Below are 21,350 nucleotides of genomic sequence, written 5' to 3' on the forward strand. Positions count from 1 at the left end.
AGTCATCTCGATGGGAAAAAGTGTCCCGAAAGATCTGAATTTAGCTCATTCACAGATCTTTACTAAATAATTTATTCACAATGTCTTCATGTTTTCTAAAACTGCATAATATAATTTTATAATGTAAATAACCGTTTTTTACTATTACAATTTTAAGGAAATTATTATTTTTTTGGCTAGTAAACTAGTAAAACTACACATTTAGCAGTGTATGAGTAGTTATAACTTAAATTACTAGCACTTTATCTATAATTTTTCAAAAAAATTGTTCTTGTTACCTGATCAACAGTCGCAAGTACAAGCTACTAACAAAATGTATCATAAATGAACAATTATTCATTAATAAATTATTATTATTATTATTAAATTGAAGAATTGCAAATAGCAGCTACCTTAATTGACGTGATGTGATTAATACCAGGCATCTTTGGTTTCTTCTTTTTGTCTAATTTAGATGGTAAATGTGTGTCACTTATCAAAAACTGCTAAAAGTTGCCAAATACATTTTAAAGAATAGCTACATTTGTTGCATGGGTTGCTTTTGGAAGAAAATGTTGTTAGGGTAGTCTGAAAATTAATATACAATTAATATTAAAATACGTATTTTATGGAATAGAATTTTGAATTCTGTTATGTAGAATATGTATTAGTCTTCTGAAGCGCGCGCTCCGTCTGAAGGGAGTCACGTGATGATGATTAAAGCGACAGCGCCCTCTAGTGCTGAACTCTTCTACTTCAGATCACACATACAGCATCATTTATCAGTCTAATCAATGCTATAATCAATGCTTTAAAGCTTAAAAAAACACCACTTCCAATAGATCTCCATTTCTTTTTCATTCATTTAGCAAAAAAAAACAAAAAATGCATGGAATATATTATGAAAATTACATTTACTTTACGTTGATCATACTGCAAAAAAAAAAAAAAAACTTCTTCTCAGTATTTTTTGTCTTGTATTCCAGCACAAATATGTCAACATCTTCAAATCAAGATGCATTGACTGGAGAAGCCAAATGACAGAAAAAGTCTTGTTTTATGTCAAACTGATCAAAATGAAGTGAGTTTACAATGAAAACAAAAACAAATATCTGCCAACGGGCTTTAATTTTAATTTAATTTAGTTCTGTTTCTCAGTAAACAAAGCCTAATGTCTTCATTCTGCATCTCCAGTAAACGCCTCTTGATTGACAGATGTTGAGAATGTTTTTTCTTTCTGGAAAACAAGACAAAAATACAGATTAATGCATTCATGCAATGTTTTTTTTTTTTGCAGTGTAAATATATCTGAAGATAACTGTAAAGAACGAGAGCAAAACAGTCTGTCTGTATGCAAAGATCTCTTTTATTCGTGTCATGATTAGTGATCGTCAGTGCACCTTGAGTTTAAGCATCAGTTCGGATCGGTCCGCTGTGAGAAAGCAGCCTTGTACAGGTTTAAGTGCATTGTGGCAGTGGTAAGGTCAAAGGTCAAAGGTCAGGACTCTAGTCTGAGATCGAGGTTTTATTCAGTGGGTCAAACACAAGGTGCAGCATCTTCACATCTCATTCCAAAGGAACATAAACGACAACGATCCGACAGGTTTTCACGCCATCCAGTGTGGGACTACATCACACAGAAGTCCTGCGAGCGAACACGACCGATCCCGTCTGCGCTTCACTCAACACAACAATCCTAACCCTGCTAGCCACGCGTGTAAACTTGGACTAGTGTAAACCTGAGCTGAGAATGAGTGGAACAGCATTCACACGAGCTCGTTTGGAAGACGCAGAGACACAGAGAGGGATTTTCTGCTACAGAACGCCGCGGATCCGTTTCTCAGAGAACTACAGTAGTCATCGTTTGAAGAGGAGCGAGACCTTTCCTCAAGGTTGTCCTGAAACCTAAATGCGGTCTGGTCTTAGGACAGCCTTGATGAACTTTTCTGATCCTCTTCTGTAGTTTGAGGGAAGCAGCGATTCCAGAGGAAAGCAACAGATCACCCAAAGATGAAAACATCACTGTTATGTAACGACGCACCGTGCATCGATTCAAAGCGGTTTCTCTGAACACATCTCTGAGGAGATCTTTCGAAAAGCTTAGATGGTGTTTTCTTGTCATTTAGCCTCTGTATAATGTATTTGTAGTGTTCAGAACCGATGATAATCAAGGAAACGCTCTCGCTGCTGTTCTGTAAGCGCCCCCTGCTGGCAGAGACTGAACTTGTGCTCTAAACCAGAGCGTCTGCTGTTTCTGTTTCCTTTAGATGTTTCATATAACATAGCTTGACAACACCAAACTCAGACTGCTCTGTTTTTGCTTCAGATGTCAGGATCATAGTCTAATCTAGATTAAACACTGCTCATGCTGCACGCATCCAGCTTCTGTTTGGATCGCGATTAAAATACAGTGGCTGCCTCTCATTTTAAAGGGAAAGAGCACATATATATGGACATATTTATTTATTTTTAACTTCAATTTTGTTTTGTTATTTGACATATTTCAGTTTCAAAAAGAAATGTGCAGCGTTTTGTCCAAGCCATAATAAAAGGGGATTTTTTTTAATGATAATTTGTCTTAAATCTCATTATTATGAATTGTATGAACGAAACCTTCACGCAGCTCTTTTCTATGCGCTGACAATTAAAATCAGTGGCATTTTAGTGTTAATGACGTTAAACCTGGTGCAATGCACCAATGCAGCATTTTTAACATGAATATGATCTGTGGCGGAGATTCAGTGCATAGTGACTTTATATCATTATAAATAGAGTGCATATGGATTAGTGTCTGTGCATGTAAAAGAGCTGCATCACAAATGGTCCTTTATTTTTTTAGTTCATTTTTAGGTGATCTGTTGCAGAGATTTGAGAATGCAAGAAACTGGCTCCTGCAACGAAGCCTTGTTTCAAACAGCAATCTCACGATGTCAAGGAAAAGCGACTATTTAGAACGAGCGAAAAGTGATCCAGACGGCTTATAGTCGCTTGATCAGCCTGTTAAAATACACGGTCATAAACTGAGGTCTCTTCTACAGCTTGTGAGGTAAAGTAGAGCTATTCTGTCTCTAAACCCTGCGATACGAAGCTTTGTCAAGTGCTTAGCTTATAATGCTCAGAGATGCACAGTGCGAGGTGTGCAGGCAAACGTGGAACAATATAGCCATATTCCTGTCCGCTAACGCTTTATATCTAACCTTCATCAATAAACATTTCAACACTGCACTTTTAATTAAAGCTACTTCACCCAAAAATGTAAATGTGCTGAAAATTCACCATCTGAGATCAGGATGAGTTTGTTTCCTCATCAGAAATGTAGCACTGCATCAGTGTCTCATCAATGGATGCACTAAAGTGAATGGGTGCCGTCAGAATGAGAGTGTATTACAAATGCATTTGTGTCTTCTCCAGATGTTCACTGATGGACTGGAGTGCTGTGGATTATTGGGATGTTTTTATCAGACTCTCATTCTGACGGCACCCATTCACTTTAGTGCATCCATTGATGAGACACTGATGCAAAGCTACATTTCAGATGAGGAAACAAACTCATCCTAGTCTATGGGGAACACATTTTCATTTTGTGGTGAAACATTCCTTTAAAAGTTGTGACAGCTGACTGCAACAATGTTTCTACAGCGCGCTAATTTGCATAACAGATCATTAGTCATTTTCTGAACGTATAAGCGCATCATGACGTGTTGGTTCATGATGAAAGTCATTATAAAGCGCTAACCTTTCAGAAGCAAAACAATCAGAGGTTTTCCAGGAGTGCAGTGAAGTTCAGCGCAAAACAATCGCAATTAAAATCAGCGTTTGAAATCATTGTTAGCACCAGAGAGATCGGAGACATTCATCACACGGATCCAGCGCTCACTGCACAAACTCATGTTAGATATTTATACCTTGTTTTCTAGTAGAAATATTCTTAAATGAAGATGCACGTAAAATGATTTAAGATATTGAGAATATCAAAACTTTGTTCGTTGTTGCTTAAAACAAACAAAAATATCTGCTAGTGGTGTAAGAAGAACATCTTAATTCAAAACTTAATTTGCAGATATTTGGTTTGTTTTAAGCAAAAACGAACACTGTTTCAGTATTTTACAGGAAATAAGACTGTCTTGAATCATTTTACTTGTCCGGTAAATTCATCTTGATTTAAGAACTTCTAGAAAACAAAATAAAACGACTGTGAGAGAATGATTTTGTGCAGTGCTTGTGGTCAAGCTCTCCTGGACTCAAATCATATCATGTACAGAAAATAATATATATTCATATATATATATAGATATAGAGCTATATATAATCTATATACTGCTATATGTGAAACACTTGTATATAAAACAATCTGACCTCAAGTCAAAAGTTTAGTAACACAGTCATGTAGAAAAATATGACATCTCGACCATTTCAAACCACTACGGCATACACTGCAGCTACAACTGTCATTAATGCTAAAACAAGAAGAAGAAGAAGAAGAGGAAGAAGAGGAACAGAACTAAACACACGGCCAGGACGAGCTAAAGGAAGAGGAGCACACGGCTGGAACCGCTTCCTCCTCATCCTCCAGGGTTTATTGCTGAACGCAAGGGTTGTGATGTACTGAGAGAGCGCTGCAGGCCACAGAGGAGCGAAAGCAGTCAGGAATCTCCAATCTACTTCACTTCAGACGAGCTCGGGGCTGTGTTACAAACTAATGCTGTCGCAAACTGCAATACTTGTCGGCCAAATGCATTCATTCCTGATAAACACTGGACGCTTTGTAGCACACTTATGATTCGGTTTGATTTTATGTCTCTTCTGCTCACCAGTGCTGCATTTATCTGATCAAAACTACAGTAAAAATAGTGAAATATTATTGTCATGTAAATCATCTGTTTTCTGTGTGAATCTGTGTTAAAGTGTAATTTATTTCTGTGATGCTCCGCTGTATTTTCAGCATCATTCCTCCAGTCTTCAGTGTCACATGATCTTCAGAAATCAGAATAATATGATGCTTTACTGCTCAAGAAACATTTCTGATTGTTATCAGTGTTGAAAGCTGTTAATATGTTTGTGTAAATTGTGATACATTTTATTTTTTAGGATTCACAGATGAATAGAAAGTTCAAAAGAACAGCATTTATTTAAAATATAAATCTTTTATAACATTATAAACGTTTTTAGTGACACTTTTGAGCAATTTAATGCATCCTTGATTAATAAAAGTGTTAACGAACAGTTAAAATGCAAGCTAGATGTTATTTTATATTATAAGAAAAAGAGGCTATAAACTACAACTATTAATAAAAAGGTGTAAAAAATATATTTCTTCAACATATAAAAGTAATTATAATAATAATGATACTTTAAAAAAAATGTGTATTTTAAATAACTAAAAAATACAATAGAACTCCTGTAATATTCCACTGTAAATGTAAAAAATAATATTTCAGAAAATGAATATACTAAAAATAATTATTTGAGATTTTAACTGTAAAACTATAATACTATTACAGTTTGGTTTCAAACATTGAAATATTTCTTCATGTGAGTTTGAGTGACACGAGTAAATGATGACAGAATGATTATTTCTGGCTAAACGATCACATCAGCTAAGTTCGTTATTCATCGACATTACTTTAACTCATTAAGCTGGCACTTAAACATATACCGTATTTTCCGGACTATAAGTCACACTTTTTTTCATAGTTTGGCTGCGACTTATCAAAATTATATAGTCAGGTGCGACTAATCAAAATTAATTTGACATGAACCAAGAGAAAACATGACCGTCTCCAGCCGCCAGAGGGCGCTCTATGCTGCTCAGTTCTCCTGTAGTCTACACTGAAGACATAGAGCGCCCTCTGGCGGCTGGAGACGGTCATGTTTTAACTTGGTTCTTGGCTCTAAATAAATGTGACTTACTTAGGTGCGACTTATAATCCAAAAAATATGGTAAATGATGTGACTTAAAAGCAGCATATTATTTATAACCTTTTTTGATGGGCATGGAGGAATTTATTCAGTACATTATATAAACAACACTGATTTGACTCTAAAGCAGCATGTTTCTAACACAGCCCCTCGTGAGACTCCTTTCGGCCCTCGTTCGGCCCCCTCATCAATCGATGGGGCCCTGGAAGATGAGGCGTGTGACCCCGGGGCCGGCGGCCAGCGGGGCCGAGCAGAAGGGGCAGGTGGGTCTGAAGGCGTGTGTCCCGTGAGGCAGCGGCGTGACGGCCCAGTACCGAGCCGTGTTCTCCGAGCACACGTGACCGCAAGGAACGAAGGCATGAGTCGGGGCCCCGGCGTCCGTGTAGAAGCCCGGCTCTGCCCCCAGCCACAGCGGGACGTACGGCCCCAGACTCCGGCAGAGCGGACACTCACGGCGGCCCCCGGGGCCCTCGCTGCGCTCGCGGTGACCCTCGGGTCGCTGGCCCCAGTCGTGTCGGCCGTGCACGTGTCCGCAGGAGAGATAGGCCCAGGGCTGGCGCTCCTCCAGACTGTGGCTCCGCGGGAGACTGGGGAAGGCCAGCGTGCTCAGACCCACGGGACACTGCGGCCGCGCCGCGTTCAGCTCCAGACGCAGAGCATCCAGGTGCCGCAGGGTCGGGGCCTTCAGCAGACCGTCAGCCGTCCGCCAGAGCAGCGTCGCCCCGCACAGATCCACCAGAGACCCGTCCTGAAGAGCACTGCTCTCACCCTGAGCCTGCAACACACAGCCATCAGCACAACATCAGCACAACATCAGCACAACATTAGAACAACATTAGAACAACATCAGCACAACATCAGCTCACACCTGCTGGACAGCAGTACTGCTATCACATCACTGGAAATAATACAATAACAAACAAACAAACACGAAAATAAAATAAAATAATAATAAATAAAACAATGATACATAAATAGAACATTATTAAAAACAAAAAACAATAAACAATATAATAATAAATAATAAAATAAATTACATCAATATTGCTATAAAAGCATAATAAATAATACAACAATAAATTAATAAACATAAATAAATAACTAAATACAAAAACTAACAAAAACTGAAATACAAAAGAACTATAAAACTGAATATTTAAAGGGCTGCACAATTTGTCCAAATCTTTCTGATTATTTACATCAGTATTGGTATGAAATCATAATAAAAAATACAATAATAATAATAAAGAAATAAAAGTCACTAAATAACTACACTATCAGACACTAAAATACAATACAAATAATTATAAATAATACACAAATAAAATAAATAGGAAATTATTAAAACAATAAATAAAACAATAAAAATAATAAACATATAAAATTGTAAAATACAAAAAATGATAGAAACAAAAAACATAATACATAAATAAAAGTAACTAAATAAGTAAATTAATTATAAAATAATTAAATAAAATAATAAATAATAAAATAATAATAACTAAATAGCTAAATTAATTTATATATATATATATATATTTTTTTTTTATATATATATATTTTATATATTTATATTTGTTCTGTTTATTTACATCAATATTGCTTTAAGTTTTTTTATTGTTCTATTAATTAAATTAATTTTAAATGAACTTTGTAAACTTTTAAATGTTAATATTAATTCATGTTTATCAGAAAAAGTTACATTCTGTTACATAGTTACATTTTCTCCCATAATAATCATGCAGCGTTCATTTAAACAACTTATTTCTCAGCTCAAACGGTGGATATAAACAGGAACTAATCATCAGAATAGATCCGATCTGAATGAGGCTTTCACAGATCTGCATCCTTCAGAAAGCTCTCTCTGCACATTAGGAGAGCGGAAGTGTTTGTGTGGCTCTCAGAGTAATGAAGTGCAGCAGTGATTGTGAGTGTTATTAGCTCAACACATCATTACACTGCATTACAACATCTGTGCTTCCAAACACGTTACTCAACACACACTCGCTCTGTAAAAGCTTATGGTTGTTGTGTGTTTGTAGAGCGGAGAAGAGTATTACTTGTACGTTTTTATAGAAGTTTCTATTAATCAAAAATATAGAAGAAATAATTGTTAAATATTATTTCCATTTAAAATAACATGTTTCTATCTTACTATAATTTAAAATGTAATTTATTTTGCATCATGATCTTGAATGTTAGGATGTTATCCTAGAACAAGATGAGAGTTGTCTGCAGTGTGACGCTGGATCTGTTCTGGTGTTTACCAGCTGTCCTCGGATGGGTCCGGACCGGGTCTCTCGGAGAGCGTACACGTCTCCACACACAGAGATCTCTCTCCACAGACCCTGCTTGGGCTCTTCTGGGAAACCCACAGGATGCATCACCAGGACGCCGTTGGTGGTCAGTCCGTCCATGTGACCGTCCGGATTCTTCCACTTCGTTGCTTTCTCCTGCGTGACAGATGCATGGGTTAGGAAAGTGCATGAAGTGATTCCCCCAATGCTTTCCGCTCGGAATTGAGCGTCAAAACAGAACAGGTTTAACAAATGAAAGCAAGATTAGACTATGAGGGCTATCCCTGCTGTGATGCTGACCCCGAGGAAGATGTTCTTGGAGGAGTCGAAGCCGGCGGCGTAGATGCGGGCCGTGTAGGGAGGGTTTCGGTCGCAGACGATCCTGCAGGCGAAGCGTGAGATGGTGCTGGGTGCAGAGGACGAGTCTTCGCTCTCCTGGGACGCTCCTGGTGTGTCCGTCACCACGAAGTCTATAGGGCTCTCGGTGGAGCGACCGATCTGCAGAGGATCAATCACATCTCATCTTTATACTCGGGACTGCTCAGTTTGACCCATGAGTCAGTGTTACCCTAAGCAGTCCCTCTGTTTAAACATTTGATTACTTCTCTAAATTTCAGTTGATTTAAACTATTATTCTTTTTTGTTTCAAACATGTAAAGCAGGCAGAGTTGACCTTAAAGTACTCAACACTGATTACTGTCAAAACCCTTCATCGCTTGAATTAAGATTATAATCATTTAATTTTAAAGCACAGCCACCATAAAATGAGACGTTAGCAGCTCTTTTTACTTTGAGATCGTTCTGAGGTTAAATACAGATTTAATCATAACAAGAAATAGTTTGATAGCTGTGGTACTGTTTTTGAAAGAGAGTCTTTTATGTTTATGACAGGAATCACTGGCACCTAACAATGCCTTGGAAAAAACATTTAGTGTTAGAAAATAAAGCATATACAGAAACATAAATGCATTGACTGAAATAAATGTACTCAGCATAAATTTGATCTGGGATTCAATCCATTATGTGGCAGCATGCAGCATCAATACTATTAATAATTAATTTTAAAAACTAAAACAATTAAAAACATTATAAACTATTAAAATACCATTTAATTAAAATATTCACAATTGTTTGTTAAATATAAAAATATTTGTTAAATGCAATGTTAAAAATCATGTTCTCAGTAGTATTTTTTTCCAGAATTATTATACATTATTATTTATATACATATTTCATGTATATAATTTTATAGTTTTTGCAACAATTTATTTTTATTGTTTTTATTTTTTTCCATATAATATTTTGTATTTTATTTTATTTCAGCTTTATTTCAATTAACAAAGACGTTTTCGATGTCAAATCTCGCTCTGAATCTCAAACTAATTAACAACATTTTATTTTCATGGGAAATATTATCATTTACTAAAACAATGTTTTAATCTGTAGGAATTGTTAAGGTCATTGCACACTGGGTCCGAAATGTTAGTCTGAAATTTCCGCACGTTAAAAAATAAATAAAAACTCCCATTGTGTCAATTTAAGAGGAGTTTAGAATTTAAATTTAAATCTAAACCGGGCCCATGTTCTTCCTCCGAGGCTCACGAAAGCAGTATCACCTAAATACTTTACAATATGATTGTTAACTCACACAAGAATTTGGATATGATATAAACAATAGCGGTGATAGAACACATCCCTGGGGAACTCCAACCGAAGTGATTATTTTATCTGAAAACTTTTATTGGACCTGGAACATGTCGGTGTCGTTATCATGGCAGTACTCCACCACCACGGTCTGGTTCCTGGAGAGGGTGAAGGAGATGCTGTGCTGCCCCCTGCTGTTCACCGCCTGCAACGAGAGGTCAGACGCAGCGTCACTTTCCCACAATGCACCGCGTGCAATGCACTAAAGCATGAAGGAAGCATGCACCTTGCTGTCGTGTGGGTTGCTGAGGATGTGGACGGCGCTGGGCTTGACGCCGTTGGCTTTGGCTCTTCTGTAAAGAGCGAAGCGGCTCCTCTTGCGACCGCGGTCTCCTCCGGGAAGAGAGCCATTATACCTGAAAACAGCAGCACAGACGCTAAACACTGGAGAACCACGCTGTACAGCGTTATAGCATAGCATGAGTAAACATACATCACAATATAGATATTTGATACCTTTGAAAAATGGTTCAACAGAACATCTGTAATTGTAATTGTGATTAACAATTAGATTAATTGTGCAGCCCTAATTTAATGATAAGTAAATGAACTGCTTCACAAATGAAAGTTGTTTCATCCCACTTGATTATTTTCCCTTTTTTAATGTGGACTCAAATCAAAATATCACACGATTGATTCATTTATCAAATGAATTAATCGATCTGAACCTGTGTTAATCGCATTTGAACTAAATATAGACTAATATTATAAAAATTCTGATTCTGATCGAATGAGATGGTTTGCACAGTTTTGAGTTTATCAACAAAAACTAAAAATTTCTACAAAAAAATAACATATTTGTTAACTGAAATAAAGCTGAAATGTTATGCTTTTATGAAAATATAAATATACATGCATTTGTGTCTATTTATAGATACATAATAAACATATTTATATTATGTGAACAAAAACTTTTATTTTGTGGATGCGATTAATCGTTTGACAGTACTGATAAAAATATAAAATTAAAATGCAAAATTAAAGTGTAAAGGTGATAATTGAATTCAAAGTTAGAAACTACAATAGTATATAAATAATATTAACATTCCACTGTTCTAGATTTATACAGTGAATTTATAGTAAGTCCCCAAACTTCATATCACACAATGTCTATCAAATATCTCTTAGTTCTTCATGAAAACAAGTGCAAGAAAACAAGATTGAATTTGCTGTATTATATGTACATCTGCATGCATATTTTATATTTTTAGGCTATTATTGCCTTTTGTGTTTTTTACTAAATCCCAGTCATTTAAACTTCTATTATGATGTTTTATGGTTTTGCCACATTGATGGCACAGAGAACAGCAGCATCTCTTTTCATGATCTATAGAGGACAAGTGAATGGCAGATTGCTCAATTATGATTGAATAAAGAGTCGTCATGAACAGATTCACTCTATAATAAATCAGCAGACATTCACTCCAGATTGTGAGACAAGTGCAGAACGAACCCAGACCAAACCCTCAGACGCCGAGGAGCCAGATTAAAACTAGAAGCGCTGGAAACTCCAGAGATCTGAGGATATCAAGAGGAAATCGCATGCATGTGACGTCCATAATAAGTCCAGGAGACGGCGCGCCGGAGAAAGACGCTTTTGTTCACAAGCGCTCACAGCTGCGCTTGCACTGACGCTTGTTTACAGAAACCCAGAGCTTTAGTGCATTTTATATCACACCATTTCTGCTGTTAAACCAGCCAGAGCATCCAGAGGAGCGAGTGCTGCAAACAACACACAGCGGTCAGAGTGCCACTTCAGCACTGCACACACACACACACAATAAAATATTAAAACACCTCTTCTTCCTCTATATAGTGCCCTTCTGAGCTGACAGTGTGTTTCTGTTGAGATGCACCAATGCATGTGTTCATGTTGAGCCACAATGCAAATGTACAATGCAAATAAGGGATGCATGATATTTGATTCTGCCGATATCCAATATACCGATATTTTTCAATATCGGTATTTTTCAACTTACTTTTGCCGATACCGATATATTTCCTTTTGTTTTAAACAACACCAAGTCTCTCCTGTGCAGTGATTCTAAACTATACATTTTTTTCCATTTGGGTTAGTTTTTAACAAAAACTTATTTTGTTAGAATTAAATAAAATAATAATGAAGTTCTTTTATCATGAGATTACATTGAAAGCTTTGAAAATAATTATATATCGACTATAAATCAGTCACTTTTTTTTCAGACGGATTCAGTGGTAAACTTCACATTTTATTTAAAGATTTAACATTTGTAGACGGTTTAAAGAAAACAGTTGTAAACATTATGAAAATCTTTAGAGCTCATAATCGGTTTGAAAAAATAAATAAATATTTCACTCCAGAGCACTGAATGTGCAAAATACAGATGCATGGTGTAGCAAAAACAACTAATGATATTTTAAAGACTGTTTCACTGCAAACTGCTCTCAAGTGGCATTATTCATTCATATTAATACAAAAGCAGAGCATAAGAACAACTACATCCATCATGCAGGCAGCCGTATGAAGCGTTCCTCGCTCAGCTCTGGTTTTAGAGCAGGAGAATGCAGATCTTGCTGTAATTACATGTTTAGTAGCATGTTGATGGCACATGATTTGAGCGTGTGCAGTTCCTGCCGCTGCAGAAGCACTTCCTGATATGACACAGACACATGTGGGTGGAAACATTTCACGCTCTCATTTCCTGCGCTCCGCTTAATAACACACTCACATTATATCAGAAGGAGTGGTGAATGTGGGATATATGGCCATCGCTCAGCCGACACCGGCTCCTGATTGGCTGATTCATCAACCCAAATACATCATTTCCTGATCCAGCTTTCTAACAAAGCTGACATTGTTCTTCACTCTTAAAAGGGATTTTCACAGCAATGCCATTTTTGGTTCCTGCTTTCAGTGAAAAGTTCCAAAATGAGCCGTGGAACAAATAAATCAAGATCCTTTATTTGTGAGACTGAACTATGAATATTTTTGATGAATTCATATTGTGCTTCGGATAAAAGCATCTCCGAAATGCATTAGTGCAACCATTCTAGGATTATCTGCTTATCTTTCAGAATCTACATTGAAAGAGACATGATTTTTGCTCTGATATTGTTATCAAATTTGACGATTTGTCACATTGAAGTAAATGTGAAATGTAAAAAGTAGAAAGAAAAGTAAAATGTACTTCTTTTATTTACAACATCAACAAAAAAATTTTATATAGTGTAATTTTATATTTTCTTTTTATTATTGTTATTATATTTTTGTCAGGTTCATTGAAAGCATTCAGTGATACAAGTATTTTCAAATGCATTCGATTTAATTTTTATTTTTTCTTGATTAACTTTATTAATTAAACATGACATTTTACGACATTTTACAAAAAACATCAGAAATTGCCGGTTAATTACAAATTACAAAGAAACCGCATGTAACACACTGAATAAAATACGATAGTAGATAAACGTGAAATGGTGTTTTCTTGTAAAATGTAAGCTACTTCATCTTTACTATATTGATTGAATGTGACATTTTTAATCAGAAATTGCTTGTAAATTTAACAAATAATTACATAGAAACTGTAAGTATAAATACACTGAATCCAATTTATTTTTGTTCTTTTTTTAAATAAAAAAATTAATAAAATGTTAGGATATGTAAATGCAATTTAACAATTATTGTGTAAAATAAGCGTTCATTTTCTATCATTAAAATGTTTTCATATAAATACTGGCCATATTATTTGACATAATAATAGTAATAATGTAAATGTTATGTAAATATGCCATGCTAAAGATAAGATTTTATGCATTTACAATTTTTGGACATGTTTGGTATTCATTATCGTTGAATATCGTTAAGCCTTTTTAATAAATACAGCGTAAAAAACCTTTCAATATCCTACACGTCTTGTTTTCTATCATTAAATATATTTTCATTTATATATATATATCGGTTGACTACAAGTTCTAGTTAATAACCTTATTTAACATTATAATATTAATAATGTAAATGTGCCATAATAAAGCTTAGATGTTCTGTGCATGCGCTTTTTATTTTTAAATTCATGTTTGGTTTTCATTATTGCTGAATAGTGTTAATTAAATGTTAGTGCAATTTTTAGAAATAGTGGATAAAAACAGCATTCAATGCAGTAAACGTCTTGTTTTCTATCATTAACTATATTTTAATTTAAATATCGGTGGACTACTAGTACTAGTTAATAACTTTATTGACTGGTTCACTCCCACTGGCCTCCTTCCTGGACACTAATGCACTGGTTAACCACCACCACGATGACTAATCGAGATGCTACTAAACAAATCATTTATACCCTAGTGTTTAATGTAAATGTGATGAAAATGTGCTTTAAACCGATAATCGGCATTCTAGGTCAAATCAGATGCCGATTAATTCATTCATTCAGGACTCGGTGGTCGTGAAACCATAGTAAACGCGAACCACTCACCCGAGAATCACCAGTTCTCCGTATTTCACCGGATCTTTGGAGCGGTCGTGGTCGTGTCTGTTCGGTTGCAACATGGGACCGGCGCTCCGTTACTCCGGTCCGCGGATCGAGCCTGGAATCCGCGCAAGCCTCTCAAACACACACCGAGCGCTGGTTTAGACGGGAAACGCGCGTTAATCTCCGCACAGCGGCTGCCGCGAGCGCATGGCTCTTCCGTGACTCGTAAACCGTGAAAATCCGGACCGAATCCGTTCATCTGCTCTAGAACTGAGCGAGCGGCGGCGGATCAAAGAGGGGCTCGCGGCGGAGTGGACCGTACCATCAGCGCGGCGGGGGACACGCGCAATAACACCTCTTTCATTCGACTTTCTTTCCGCGTCCAAGATGACTGTAGAATATTGATTTTGTGACATATGTCCGACTTCCGTTTTAATCTGAATGTCTTGAAGGATTAAAGTGAAGTTAATGTTTTATTCACGAATCTGTGTATGCCACGCTCCCCCTCCTTTGCGTTGCGCTCAGTCACGTGTCCCGGATTGCCTTTGAGCATTACGTCAGTGTAAAATAGTGTAAAACTGATGCTGAAGTCGAACATAATTGAATATGGATCATAGAGCAGACGCTAAACATAGCTTTAGAAGTGATGGAAGTGATGTAATGAAATATTTGAGTATATGGGATTGGATCACAGAAAAAGAAAAAATGCTACTAATAGGCTACTAATGTAATAAAAATTCAAGTTAAAGAAGAAATATTCTAAAACCTTTTTCATTTCATAAAATAAAATTTAATTTGAGTGTTTCAATCATGTAAACTTGGTTCACGTGCTTTGTATAAAACACATAAAAAATATTCTGCGTGGTTTAATTTTCAAGAATAAAGTGTCACATGCTACTGTAAATAATACATTTTTTTTAATCTAAAAAACAAACTCAAATTAACTTGTTTTTTTTCCTAGTTTTAATGAAGTTACCACTAGTGTTATTTTAGTAATTAAACATTTTTTATTAATATTTTAAATCAGTTTTTATTTTTATATTTTAGTTATAGATGTATTTTATATTTTCGTTTTTGTGTATATATATGTGTGTGCATAATTATTATTTTTCAGTTTATGGTCATTTAATTTCAAGGAATTTTTTTTTTTGTTTTGTTACCACAACACTTTTAATCCAGTCTTATCATTAATATAAAACATCAAGTGGTTCTAATTACATTTTAAGTATTAATAACTGAATATGATTAGTTACAGAACTGAGGCTGTGGGAAAAACCCAGAGGACCTCGTGCTTATAATTACATATACATCACTTTATTTTGTATGCTTAGTCAAAGCATGAGAACTTAACTTACTGAAACAGATTAAGAATTAATAAATGTTTGAGTTCTTTTGGCTGCTGATGTTTTTGCTGGTAGCTGTGTTTATAGTCACTGATTCATATTTCCATAGAAAGATAACATCCTGACTGCGAGTGTTTAATACCTCTTAATCATTATTCATGTGAATAAACACTGACAGGTGAACGTGTGTCCGAATGGAAGAGCTGGTTTATATTCATCACGAGAGTACTGAAGTGTGTTTGCTGTGATGGACGGGTTATGAGCGTGTGAAGGCATTATGTTTATGTGAACTGAACATCCTTTCTTCATGGCTTCAGGCATAAACACATGAACAGTCAACAGTCACGTGTTTGACTCACAGACGCAAGAGAAACCAAGTCAGGAAATTAAAGCAATGCTCATCTTTTTGTCATATGTGTTTTAAAGTCCCAGTGCATGATGGGAAGGTACGTGTTTGCTCAAATGACTCCATTTGGAGATTCAGGAGAACATTTGGAGCAAAGGTCATCAAAACAGCGTCTTATTCTTGTTCGGTTTGTGCAGAATAATAAGTCTATAGCATGTTTGCAGCATTCCATCAGCAGGAAGGAAGTACAGCTCAGGACGACTTCCTGTCTCATTGTTAGATCGCTGTGGAAACAGAAGAAACACTTCCTGTGCGACCCGCTCGTCCACTACTGAGGGTCCCTAGATAGATAGACAGATGATAGATGTGGATTACTTTGATGTTTTCATCAGACGGCACCCATTCACTGCAGAGCATCCATTGATGAGACACTGATGCAATGATTTGAACCCGGGATCTCTGTGTTTACACGACGCGGCTGAACCAGATTAAAAACTGTGGCACAAAAACCATTAAACAGAGCCCAGCATCCAGCACCAGATTCCACAGCGTCTGAAGACTCTCAGAAACAAGCAGATGCTCAAACATTCACCTTGAAAGAACCAACCGTTATGGTGTTCTTCTAAAATGTTATAGTGCATGCATAATATACAACACATGCAAAATAAAAATCTAAGTTTACCTGTTGCTGTTTCTTCAATGTTTCTAAACCAATTGTTATTTATAAATGCATGACATGGCTGGACATGTAGTGTAAAATCAGCAAACCTGTGTGTGTGTGTGTGTGTGTGTGTGTGTGTGTGTGTGTGTGTGTGCAGGTCAAACTCACTGAACATACAGGAGATAAACAGATGATAAACAGAACAGTCTGTGGTCTCGGTCTCGTCAGTTCTGAGCATATCTTAAACACCAGTTGAGACACATTTATCACAACATGATCAATGCTTCGTTTGCCTGTAATCTCCTGACAAATCCTCAAAATCTGCCAGACATCCAGCTCACGATTCACTGCATATGAGGTTATGCATACCGAAAATAAACCTATTCTAAACATTGCTATGCACTGTACAGGTTTTTTTTTTAATCTATTTTTTAATGATATGCGAACTTTACCAGCAATTTCTGTGCAAAAATAGTTTCTACACAAAAAGTGCAAGCAAATAAATACAAGTATTTATACATCTTGAGAACATTTGTTACACTGTGTTTATTTTTTACTACAGTAGGAGAAATGTAATTAATTATATGCAAATAATGTCACGTGAGCGGAATGTTTTTTTTAGATATGCATTACAAATTCACATCTTTCACCAGTATTTTGTCATGCTTTCGGCTGCATACGTCTAAAGATTCATAAATCAAGACACACTCTTAAAAATAAAAGTGCTTCACGATGTCATAGAAGAACCTGTTTGTCTAAAGAACCTTTCTGCTTCACGAAAGCTGCTTTGAAGGTTCTTCAGATTACTAAAAGGTAAGAAAGAGATGGTTCTTCGACTGAATGGTTCCTTCTGGAACCCTTTAAGCATCTTTAAGAGTGCATTAAACTTTTCAATGAGAAGTGTATCACAGTGAAGCGAGTTTATGATAGAACTCGACCTAATGTTCATCAGAATGACTGATATTTGTCCTTGTTTTAATCATAAACTCACTTCACTTTGTTCAGTTTCTCACTATCTTCTGCATCTCCAGATTTAAGGATGCGTGTGCTGTAAAAAAGACATGCAAGACGTCATGCCTTTATCTATTTTAGACCCTTTCATGCCTTAATTTGTGAAAAAGACCCGCAGAAAGCACATTCCTCCGCGTCAAGAAGATGCGCTCACATAGTACTGGATATATATATATAGATTTTATTATTTCTTCAGCATAACAAATGTCAAAATAATAGAACAAAGCATTAATTTAGTAAGCGAGAAAGAGGCTTGGTGTGATTTGTGCGGTTTGAGGAGAGTCAGAACCGTGATAGAACCGGGTTCCGACGGCTGGATTAGATCGGAAACACTCAAGATGATGCGGTTTTCATTCTTCGTTCCTGGCTTCTCAACGTCTTTAGTGGAGCACCTCCAGAAAAGGCCAAGAACGGTGTGTGGATATTCAATCGAAAGCTCCTTCGGGGACAGTTTCTTCAAGGAAACGTTTTTGCTCGGACTGGTGAGTTTATTTCCGGATACATTCGTTAAACGTGATGATGGCACAGAAGGTAAACAAACAAGCTGCCATTTTTGGACAGACAAACCAGATCTTCAGACACAAAAACCCTTTTTATTTTTCCTGTGAAAACCAACCCATGGCTTTTGAAAGTAACACTTTATGGACATTACAACGCAAAGGGGGGACTACAGAACGGGCGTACGAAAGAAAAGTCGGGTTACATGTCAATGAAATCAAAGATGGAGAACGAAACCGAGGTTTACTGACAGAAGCCAGAGTTATTGGTTAATTGCATCTAGTTGGGCGCGTCTTCGCCCGCGCGTTAGGATTTGTAGTTGGACGTGAGCCACGTGAGCCCTTCGTAGAGTCCGTCACCCGTCGAGGCGCAGGAGGGCTGGACGTACCAGTTGCGATCTCTGATCCGAGTCAAGCCCAGCTTCTCCTGGATCTCGTGCGGCTTCATGGCATCCGGGAGATCTTGCTTGTTGGCGAAGATCAAGATGATGGCGTCGCGCATCTCTCGGTCGTTAATGATGCGATGCAGCTCCTGTCGAGCCTCGTCGATGCGGTCGCGATCCGCACAGTCCACCACGAAGATCAAGCCTTGGGTGCCGGTGTAATAGTGTCGCCACAGCGGCCGGATCTTATCCTGACCGCCCACATCCCACACGTTGAACTTGACGTTCTTGTACGTGACGGTCTCTACGTTGAAGCCCACTGTTGGGATGGTGGTGACCGACTGTCCCAGCTTCAGCTTGTAAAGGATCGTGGTCTTCCCCGCCGCGTCAAGTCCAAGCATCAATATCCTCATCTCCTTGTTCCCAAAGATCTTCGAAAGCATCTTCCCCATCTTCTTTGCGGTGCATATATTAAGTTTGTTGCAGGAAGAGGAAAGCAAGTTTTTGGTAGGTTTCGCAACACTCGTACAGCGTACTTGTTCCTCGTTCTTTCCTCAGAAACCAGGTAAACTCGATCTAAAATGACACAGGTTTAGATCCGTGACAGGCCTTACTGGGTTCCTCAGACTTCCTTCTCGTCTTGTTTTCGCGCTCATTCCCTTCAGACGCGCTTCTGATCGTTCGTTCGGTCACTAAAACCCTCCAGACGTCAGTCATTCATCCTGAGTTTCCCCTCTTCCGTCCCTGAAACACGAGAGAAAGCGGATGAGAAAAGGGAGGGGTGTCAAACACAACTTTATTCTTGTAGTTTCGCTTCGCGTGCTGCTCGGACTAAGCGCGCGTCCGCGTGCACAAGCGCTAACGGTTTACCTCATGTAACAGCCCCCTCTCGCGCGCCCCGGCTCGCTCCCTTCTGGTCCTCTCCAGTCGCTCTCTCGGTCCCGGTCGTGCTGCTGTCGGTGTTACCGGAAAAGGTGCGGAGCTGCTTCAGCCGCCACTTCCTCTCTTTCTTGCTCAGGCGCACTGCGCCATTTGGCATTCGAGCGCTCGCGTCCTACTACGGCGAAGGCCTGCTCATTAATATTCATGACGCATTTGCTTGCCATTGGACAGACGGCAGCTGCGTCAGCAATAGAGTAGTTAATATTCAACAGTCTAGCTTTTGATTCATTAGGAGTATTACTACGCTAATATTTTCATGTATTAAAAAAATTCGCTTTAAGTAAGATACATAACGATGATGATAATAATAACATTTTTCATATATATCTATACATATATATATATATATATATATATATATATATATATATATATATATATATATATATATATATATATATATATATTGTAATTTAATTTGATGCAAAGGTGAATAACAAGTATAGTGTACAGTGTTAAAACTTTTTTGGGGGGATTTATAATGCTGATGATGCAGCAGTCTTGGGAAAGGGTCCTTTCTTTTTCTATTCTATCTACTTGTTTTGTTTTTATTTATTATAACAACACATTGCTATGTGCACTGCATTACTCTATTTTTAACACTTATTACAGCACTTACATATACATTTATTTTTATTTGCATTTCTACTCTTCTCTAGCTTGTTTTTTAACTTGTTGTCAAATAAACCCACTGATAGATCAGTGAATAAACCCGATATCTGTAGCAAAAACAACGGCAATTTTATTTATTTATTATTATTTTATTTTTTTTGATGATTCCAGCAACGGACCCATGAGCTCATCAATATTCATAAGATGGGCGTAGGGTCCTTCGTCATAGTAGGCGTCGTAACAACGAGTCTAGCCTGATCTGAATGAAATGGACGCCATTGAGACTAGGGAAAATATAATTGTGGAAGTTTTTAGAGACCGTTTTGTTTAAAATATCGTTCAGATATGACTTTTGCGGTGTTCTGGAGCGTTTTTAACGTTTGCCCACCTCCAGGGAGTTTTTGCGTCTCGGTGGCATCATGTGACGTCGACGGGGCGGGACTCATGACGTCACATCGAGTTCAAAAAATGCCTCATTTAAATAAAACACCAGACAGACCTATAAATACATGCATATTTGCATCCCCCCAGAATAACTGACTTACAAGTGTAATAAAAACAACTCAATATGCTACTGAAGTGGTTAATGTTTGTTTTATCTTAATATAAATAATTCACATAAATAATAATGCAGATATATTTGTTCCTTTATATTAGCTTATGTGAACTCTGAACTCGAAAAGGCATTTTGCATAAAACCCAGAATCAAAAATAGGCCTACATTTTCAATTAACCTCTTGAAAAATACACCAACATCAGGTTTTATTATTAAATTCACCTAGCTTTATTAGTTTCAAATGTGCATGTTTTTAATATATTTTGTTTAATAATTAAGCAAATAAACTTGTGTGATTTAAGTAATACAAAAGTAAAGCCCTTGTTCATTTAGCTTTTCTGTAACTAGGTTACCAACACAAACACTCCTTTAGAAACATAACAAACAAACTTAACAGACCGAAAAGAGCTAAATAAAGTACAGAAAGGCTTTGGATAGTTTTAGGGTCTAGTTATTTAACAGTTTGAATTTAAATGATTCAACAATTAGTTTACATGGGAATATTATTACTGAAGCCTATTATTATGGAAGCCTTCATATATATATATATATACCTCAATTTTTTCTCTCTCACAGTTTTGAGAGAAAAAAAGATAGGCCTATAAACTGGCTTTTTTTCTCACCATTCAGATTTCATTCCTCTGAATTCTGA

At 37.0% G+C, this 21,350-nt stretch overlaps 2 protein-coding genes across 2 annotated transcripts; both read right to left on the reverse strand.

The window, feature by feature from the left end:
* Positions 1 to 1,323: 1,323 nt before the first annotated feature.
* Positions 1,324 to 14,763, reverse strand: LOC127983964 (E3 ubiquitin-protein ligase pellino homolog 2). The gene is made up of 6 exons (XM_052586410.1): positions 14,351 to 14,763; positions 10,126 to 10,255; positions 9,943 to 10,044; positions 8,496 to 8,693; positions 8,166 to 8,351; positions 1,324 to 6,673 (listed from the first exon to the last, which is right to left on the reverse strand). The coding sequence occupies exons 1-6, from the start codon at positions 14,422 to 14,424 to the stop codon at positions 6,086 to 6,088; spliced, it is 1,278 nt and encodes a 425-aa protein (XP_052442370.1). The 5' UTR covers positions 14,425 to 14,763; the 3' UTR covers positions 1,324 to 6,085.
* Positions 14,764 to 17,869: 3,106 nt separating this feature from the next.
* On the reverse strand, positions 17,870 to 19,639 carry LOC127983966 (ADP-ribosylation factor 6-like). Its single transcript, XM_052586411.1, has 2 exons — positions 19,459 to 19,639; positions 17,870 to 19,332 (listed from the first exon to the last, which is right to left on the reverse strand). Exon 2 carries the CDS (start codon positions 19,038 to 19,040, stop codon positions 18,513 to 18,515), a length of 528 nt encoding a protein of 175 aa, XP_052442371.1. The 5' UTR covers positions 19,041 to 19,332; positions 19,459 to 19,639; the 3' UTR covers positions 17,870 to 18,512.
* Between the last annotated feature and the right edge of the window lie 1,711 nt (positions 19,640 to 21,350).

Source organism: Carassius gibelio, chromosome B20 (assembly GCF_023724105.1).
Source record: "Carassius gibelio isolate Cgi1373 ecotype wild population from Czech Republic chromosome B20, carGib1.2-hapl.c, whole genome shotgun sequence".
Classification (NCBI taxonomy): domain Eukaryota; kingdom Metazoa; phylum Chordata; class Actinopteri; order Cypriniformes; family Cyprinidae; genus Carassius; species Carassius gibelio.